The 8,577-nt window shown below is 37.4% G+C and overlaps 1 protein-coding gene across 1 annotated transcript; it reads left to right on the top strand.

Moving 5' to 3' along the window:
• The first annotated feature begins 2,886 nt into the window (after window positions 1-2,886).
• LOC132625800 (phosphoglycerate mutase-like protein AT74H) lies at window positions 2,887-8,360 on the top strand. Its single transcript, XM_060340367.1, has 2 exons — window positions 2,887-3,692; window positions 7,723-8,360. Exons 1-2 carry the CDS (start codon window positions 3,158-3,160, stop codon window positions 8,136-8,138), a joined length of 951 nt encoding a protein of 316 aa, XP_060196350.1. The 5' UTR covers window positions 2,887-3,157; the 3' UTR covers window positions 8,139-8,360.
• The last annotated feature ends 217 nt before the right edge of the window (window positions 8,361-8,577 follow it).

Raw genomic sequence — 8,577 nt, forward strand, 5'->3', positions numbered from 1 at the left:
GTCATGGTTGGATGGTAGTTGGGTTGAATTATGAATGTTGGAGTGTTGTGATTATGAATACGTTATAAATGACATCTAGGCCATGAAATAAGTAATATATACGAGGAAACGCGATAGTAAGCTATAAATGTGGAGAAATTAAAGAGAAATAGTGGATTGTGGTCAATGTATATAAATGATGATTGTTGATTACGATATTGTGAATGTTGTCGTGAGCGTGTGGGAGTTGATATAGCATATGGGAAAAGTAGTATAAACCAAGGAAGTACTACCCAAATTTTCCCTAGAATTTGTAACGCGTTCTTATAGTCGAATTAACTAACGATAGTGCGAATTCTCTCTTGAAGGTAGAAAGTGATATCGAAAGAGAACAAGCGAACGATAGCTTAGTTAAACATCAAAGGTATGTGAGGCTAGTCCTTTCTTTCTAATGGCATGAATCTTCTAGCATGATTTTTCTTCCTCTCCATGAGTTCCTATATTCGAGAAAGCTAAAAGCCTATGTTTATGAATAGCAATATAAGATAAGAGACATGACATGATGATCCTATAATGATGACGATGTTATTTATTGCTTACACTCACCTTATGTGCTAATTCCTTCAAGGTGAGGCAGAATGTCAATGATTACTCCATAATGAAATCGGGGGATCACGACCTTACGTCACATCGATAAAGTAAAGTTGTTCATACGCATTATGCATGTATTATGATAAGTATATTATGATGAGTATGTATGATGATGATATAACACCGCGCCTATTTGGCTGGGCAGTCACCGCTAAGGCGGGCAGCTATACGATACACCATGGCTAAATGGCATGGGTAGACACCACTAGTGGGCGGCATGAGATAGTACCCCAGACGCGGGAGGCCTGGACGCAGGCTAATGTTATGACTATCACACCGATCCGATATGGACGGGCAGCTTATATATTACTACACCGTACCTATATGGGTGGAAAACTTATACATTATGCATATATGACATGATGATGATTATGAGTAAGCCAACATACATTATTTCTTTTACACTTGACAGTCAGATACAGTTATTCCATATTGATATTTTTTTCTATCATTGCCTTATTTCCTTGTTTATGCCTCTCATACTCAGTACAATGTTCGTACTGACGTCCGTTTTCTTTGGACGCTGTGTTCATGCCCATAGGTAGACAGGGAGGAGAGCTCGACCCAGACCAGTAGTAGCTGTCAGCTGATTGAAAGCACTCCTTTGTTCGGAGGTGCTTATGATGATCCTCTTGTGTATAGTCATATATATGTATTTTTGGGCATGACGGGGTCTTGTCCCGTCCTTATGTTTTGCACTCTAGTAGAGGCTTGTAGATGCGCAGTGTGGGTTAGATGGTCTCACGAGATGCTATTATATGTATATATTATTTTGAGCCGAGGGTCTTTCGGAAACAGCCGTCCTACCTTGGTAGGAGTAAGGTCTGCGTACACTCTACCCTCCCCAGACCCCACGATGTGGGATTTCACTGGGTTGTTGTTGTTATTGTTGTATTATTTTGATGGCCGAGAGGCATATGTATATAAAAGTATTTATGTTTCCACACGAAATATGATTTTCTTACCATTTGAGTATAAAAGTTGATAAAAGAGCATTAAATGAGTAAGATGAGTAGTAGAACGAGTGGTGCTCGGTGGCTAGCCCCGGGTACCCGTCACGGCCCTAGCCGGGTCGTGACAAGAAGATTGAAGAAGCTGATCAAGTTCACATGAAGACATATGAAGCAGCTATGTGTTTGTCATCATCAAAAAGAGGCAAATTGTTGAGTAGCTGGTGACTCGATAGTCGTTGCTGAGTTATTTTGGTGATTTAACAAACAATGTACCCAAAGACAATCAAGGGAGTTATAAGAAAGACATTTAAGAACCAGAAGTCCAAATATATCTCCAAGGGATTTAATGAAGCAGTCACAATATCAGAGGAACTGCTCGAGGGAACTGATCCTTATCATGCAACACTAGAGATTGTCGAAGAGCGTTTCATTCCAACAGTGAGAAACTGGAATAATGACTCATTCCTATTTGATGAAAGGTTGGATTACGAGTTATGAAAATATTACCATAAACTGAACAATATGAAATTAGCATTGAAGTATGAAAAAGGTAAGCCGTGTCGCATACAAGGAAAGAAGGAAAATCCAAATCGAATAAGGATTTGTTTTCGGATACAGTTATGAAACCGATACTTAGTTGGGTTCAACAAGACAAGGCGCCAACTATTTCTATATAAACACAGCGCGAACAAGTTTTGAAGCTTAACCTTGATTAAGATACAATTCTAATGTGAGGAAAAAGTGAGCGGAGTCAACACCTAGTTTCTAGCAGAACCAACTACAAAGAACCCAAGCTTATCAAGATTTATATTTCAGTTCTTTGTTTGTAATAGTTAGGTTTGAATTTCAGTTATATCTATTTACCTTTTTAAGTATTTTGTAATAGGTGTTTGTATCGAGTTGTAAAGGACCTCTTGAATGGGTAGAGTCATTGAGGTGTTCCTAGCAGTTTGACGCTGTTGTAGCGTAAGTGGCTAGAAGCGGGACTGTTAAGAACAATTCCATAGGTGTACAAGGCATTGTAACCTTAAACTACTCGTGTTTAATGATGTTTGAGAAAGTCATATAAGAGATAGGTCGTGGATGTTTCCTTCCTTTAGGAAAGAGCTTGCCTTGCAAAAATCCTTGTTGATTTACTTATTCCGTAATTTACCTTTTTGCATAATTACAGTAGTCCGGTTCTTTTAAAAAAGAGGAGACAACATTTTGTTTCACGTTTACCAACTATGACTATAAATTAAATATTTTCAAGCATTTGGCTATAATTGAAATTAAAGGGAGGAAGATAACCAAGCAATGAAATTTTTACTCTTTTAAGAGGGAACAAAAGATAAAGAGCAAAATATCGCACAAAACCAAAATCAGATGGCATGAGACGCGTCAAAGTTCAAATGTAAAAGCATCATCCACTGCAATCTGCATTCCCAGTTGAGAACGAAACCAAGTCACCTCCTTTCCCTACCTATTAAATTTGACAGCGATCCATAACCAATCCACCATATTTTTCCTCTCCCCAAAACCCTATTTAATGTCCACATTTGCTGCATAATCTCACAACCGATTTGGATAGAATAATGATAAAGAGTACCGTTGATGACAACGGCCACGCCCAAATTCCTGATCAACAACATCACTGCCACTGTTGCCATTTTCTTCATCAACAAAAGCCCATACCAAAGTGCTTACCGAAACGCATAATCTTGGTTCGTCACGGCGAAAGCGAAGGTAATAAAGACGACGCTATGTACACCGTAACCCCTGATTATAGGATCCCATTAACTCCTAAAGGAATTGGTCAAGCTAAAGAAGCTGGGTCCCGAATTTTCAATGTTGTTTCTGATAATGGCACGTCGGATAATTGGAAGGTTTATTTCTATGTGTCTCCGTATGTGAGGACACGTTCTACGTTAAGGGAGATTGGTAGGGCGTTTTCGAGAAGGAGAGTGCTTGGTGTGAGGGAAGAATGTAGAATTAGAGAACAGGATTTTGGGAACTTTCAAGTGGCGGAGAGGATGAAAGTGATTAAGGAGACGAGAGAGAGATTTGGACGATTCTTTTATCGATTTCCTGAGGGAGAATCTGCTGCTGATGTTTATGATAGAGTTTCCAGTAAGATCCTTTTCTCTCCTTTCTATGTAGTTGGGGGTCGTTTGGTAGCTGATTAGAGTTATGCACGGTAATTAGTTATAAGGAAATCAATATACTCTCCCTCCGTCCCAGTTTATGTGATATAGTTTGACTAGGCACGGAGTTTAACTAGGAAAGGAAGAATTTTGAAACCTGTCATCTAAAACTAGAAATAGATATTTGTATGACTGGAAATCATTTCACATAAAATTGGGACAGAGGGAGTATTATTTTATGCACATATTAGTTATGTCAGGTTTAGTCATTCCACCTTCTATCCTGCATACATTAATACACAGGTTCCTTCGTAACTTATACATCTGTTAGTTATGCGGGTTTCTAAATTGCAAACCAAGCACCGTATTCGCTACCAGACGAGTTATTACTTATGCAGAATTTAATACCTGCATAACTCACCTCCAAACAAGCTATCAAACGACCCCTTAGGATTCAACTTATATACACTAATTGTATAAAGTACTTTTAGCTAATCAGTGTATCTTTGCATAGCAAGTTATTTGCCAAATTAGATTTACTATAGAGCTATGTTGCTCGGACTCTCCAAAAATGATGCCGCATCCGTGTCGGATCCTTCAAAAATGCACTCTTTTGGAGGATCCGACACGCACCCGTGTCCATTTTTGAAGAGTCCGAGTAACATAGCTATAGAGAGCTTGTCAAAAAAAACTATAGAGAGGTTGTCAAATTAATAAAAAAGATTTAGCATAGAATTATAAATATTTAGTTGTGGTTACATGTCAGTTAACATGAATAACTTACTTGACAAGAAATCCTTTCTCTCAAACAAACACAAGTCGTGCACAAACCTAGGAACACCCCTTTCTGCATATTCAAACAAGACCCTACAGATAAATAAAATGAATGGAACGACTGACTATCCGAGACCGCGTATTTAGAAAGTCTTCTTTAACTAATGACAATGTCAGGGTACAAAACAAAAGTTAATATCAATTTGTTATTGTAGTTGTATAATGTTCTGTTCATATTTGCCTCTCAATTTGTTATTATAGTTGTATAATGTTCTGTTCATAGTTGCGACAAAATTTGTATTTTGGTTTCTAATACACATTTGATCAAGTTTGGCTTAAGATTTATTGAGATTTATTGTCACTATGCTTCGTTGGGATTCAACTTGACTAGAGAAATTTAAATTTGGAGTGACTCCATTTAAGAATTACTGCATATCCTATGGAACTTTCTTTGCTATAGTATAAGACAGTAAGTAGATCGATACCTTCGGGTGCAAGTCTTTTTGTTTTGAACCCAATCTGTACCTACAAATTCAGGAGTAGTGAGTAGTTTGAGGAAATGCAAGTTTAATTGGACATTGAAAGTAACCACAACAGCTCATGCATTTCCCTTTACATCCACCCACCAGTCATAGAGTCGTATATAAATGCGTGGAAGTTATAGTGAAGGAAAGATGGAAAATATTAGAGCATCTCTTTTCTTGATTCTTCATCTTCCCCTCTATTCTTCTCTATCTGCCGCATGCTTCTTCTCTGAATCTTTCTCCCTTCCCTTTTCTATTCCTCTTCTCCGATTCTCTCTTATTCTCGCCTCTCTCTTTCTTCTGCGTTCCTTTCTCGTCCTTGCTACAAAAATATTTTCTGCTCTTCTAGTTATTCGTCTTCCTTATTCCCAATGGATTTACTTTCTTTATGGCTCATACTGATTCCTGTGGATCCCCTGCGGATTGGAGTAGCAGAGGTAGCTTTGAGCTTGATTCTGCGAGTCTGTCTATTAATTTTTGCGGTTGTAGTGAAAAGGAAACCAGTTTATACTAGATACTTAATAGTTGTACATTATTGTTAGCTTTGGTGTAATTGTGTAATGCAGTTTGTGTTTTTTCTTATTGTTCATACGAGAATGAATACCCGTGTTGATGGCGCAATTTGTTTTTCTCTGCTTATGAATTATTGGTTTATTTCCTCAAATTAGGAAAGAACGTTACACTTTTGAGGTGTTAAGATTAGACATGCGAGTGGCATTATCATTTGCTTTTCTTTCCCTATCTGTGGCCAAGGCAGGTGCTTGATGGCTGTGCTAATTTTGGAATGATTAGATAGTGGCTCCTGGAGAGTGCCTATATTATGAATAACTTTATCCGTTTAAGTTTTACACCAAAGATTGGATATCATGATTGAGATTTGATCACCAGCATGTGCATATATTTTGAGATCCACTGGATTTTGCTACATAGAAGAGACAGATTAGGTTCTAGCATGTCCGCCCTTAAGATACTGGCTGTGTTAAATATATTCCTGATTGTAATCTTTTGTTGCATTGTGGTTCTTATGTTCCACATCGAACTAGTTGAGTATAACATGATGTGGTACCGGAAAACAAAGAAACGCAATAGAAAAGATTTGTAAGCATAAGCCATCCTTTATTGGGGGTAAGTGGGCAAAAGTGCCCAAGTTATGATTTTTTTACTCTTGGATACTTGTGACTGCATTTCAATATTATTGACCGTTCACTACCCTGGAATATACTCGAACTGAACTGCTTGATTCTAAGGTGGGTGATAAGCAGTTGTGTATGTATCAACCCTGCCATCTCTGTTCACGAAAGTCTTTCCATCCCGAAGAGACTTTCTAGTGCTTTTGAAGAGAATTGTTGGTTTGACTGATGAACTACATGGAAAATAGACCTTTCTTTGATTTGAAGCAACATTTTTTGAAAGTAACAATTCCATTGAGTCCATACTTAAAACATTATCCTGTCCGGCATTCACAATTATCATTGAAGTTTGCTAGCATATCTATTTGCCACCAAATTTACCTTGTCCTCGTCTTACAATTGTGTATATATTTATCTCAAACTTTTTCTTGTGATTGAAAGCACACTATTCCTTAAATTTTGCATCCATTAGATGGCTAGTGTCATCCAAGATACTAGATATTACTAACCAGTAGTGGAAAAGTGTGCCTCTTTCTTCTCTCCCTAGTAGTCCTTGTTTGTCTCACACATTACTCTTTGTCAAGCATCAATATATAGTAATGCTTATTCTATTTATTCGTAGGATTTCCGGTGCCAATTATAGTAAAGGTAAAAAGACTGTTTCTCCATCTTTTGGATAGGGTTGGGGGAGTTTGAAGACTTTTTCTAGTGATGAAATTCTGAAGGATGACTATAAATAAACAATCTTGCCGAGCTATTCCTTGAGTAACATAGACAGAAGATGTTCTCCATTTCCTGCATTTCTCAACTTCTCCCTCCAGTCATCCACGTTTGTTGATGTTCACCTCTCTCAAACTATTTATTGAAGATAACTTACTTTTTCATTGCAGTATTAGAATGATGTAGAAGTTTGTCAGCTTTAAGATGTTTAAATTGTGGCCAGTATTTGATGAAAAGCATTATAGCTGAATGATCAAGCTTTCTACATTTCACATTTTTCAAGAAGCACAAGAAACTACAGGGAAATGCACGTCTTAATTTGTTTCGCAGTCCTCATATTTTACAACATAAATGATGCTCAGATATGTGTATATTGCATTTCTGCACTATTTATATCATGCTCTTGTCAGATTTTTGTAGTTCTCTTGTGCATAATAGTACTACCTTTACTTGAAGGGGTACTGATGACCCGAGAAAAGATGACCTTTAAATCTTTAATTGCTCTAGTACCTTTTTGTTTAATGAAAACGATGTAAATGGCCTAGATAGCTTTACAGATTTTTGTGCTGGCTAGAGCTGTACAACCAGCTTGGAAGCCTTTAAAAGGTGAATAAAAATACCATGAAGTGTGCGTGTATAAGTACCTGAAATCTACACTCTTTAGGGGGTAAATCAAAATCTAATTGCAGAAAAATAGTCAGTAGATTAATTATTTGGAATTTAATGGTTCTTCAATCAGTTTTCTATTGCATTAGGGTTTCATTTGAGATATTTTCTTCATTAATATGGTTCTGTGAAAATGTTTTAATTTGCATATTTTGTAGGAGCAAGTTGAATCCAATTGCTAATCCGACTTTTTCTGGTGCAGGTTTCCTTGAATCTCTTTGGAGGGACATTGATATGAACAGACTCCACCATGACCCTAATGACGATTTGAATCTTGTGATTATATCCCATGGTCTAGCTAGTCGTGTCTTTCTGATGAAGTGGTTCAAGTGGACGGTTGAGCAATTTGAGTATCTAAACAATTTAGGAAATTGTGAATTTCGAGTTATACAATTAGGGCTTGGTGGAGAATACAGCTTAGCGGTCCACCATACTGAAGAAGAGATGCTAGAATGGGGACTATCCCCTGAAATGATTTCAGACCAAAAATGGCGAGCTCATGCTAGCAGGAGTTCATGGAACGACAAATGCTCTTGGTACCTTGATGCTTTCTTTGACCATCTAGCTAATTCAGATGATGATGATTATGATGAAGTGAAATCAAACTTCTCCGACTAGTTTAGTGCTGCTTTTGGTGCACTTGTTCTGATTCCTTACATCATGTAGTCTATATGAGTAATTAATTTGGTTATTTACAGAGGTAGTCGTAACATCCATTTGACTTTCATGCGGTAGTCCACTTTTGGGAGCATAAAGCATTTGTTTGATTTTGTTGCATTCAATATCAGTAACATCAACTAAAGAGCTGATTGTAAATTTTAATCAATTGTCTTTATATCATGAGCAAACTGTGGATTTGTTTTGGCAAGGAACTTCTAAAACTGAAACCAACATAAAGAACATGAGATTTCCTCAAAACACCACTCAAACCACATGGATCTTGTCTTGTTCTTTCACCACTTCTATAGGACTTCATATCCCCTAACTCTGCAAAAGCTATATGGAGCAGCTTTTTCTTTTCTGCTTGTCTGTGGATCCCTTTGATCTTTTTATGTGG

This window comes from Lycium barbarum, unplaced genomic scaffold (assembly GCF_019175385.1).
Source record: "Lycium barbarum isolate Lr01 unplaced genomic scaffold, ASM1917538v2 unchr_scaffold_98, whole genome shotgun sequence".
Taxonomy (NCBI): domain Eukaryota; kingdom Viridiplantae; phylum Streptophyta; class Magnoliopsida; order Solanales; family Solanaceae; genus Lycium; species Lycium barbarum.

What these genes read in the sequence shown, in the direction of transcription:
- LOC132625800 (XM_060340367.1), top strand. Translation starts at nt 3,158, where the DNA reads ATGATAAAGAGTACCGTTGATGACAACGGCCACGCCCAAATTCCTGAT. An exon ending in TGTTTATGATAGAGTTTCCA is followed by an intron (nt 3,693 to 7,722) that starts GTAAGATCCTTT and finishes TTTCTGGTGCAG; the next exon opens with GTTTCCTTGAATCTCTTTGG.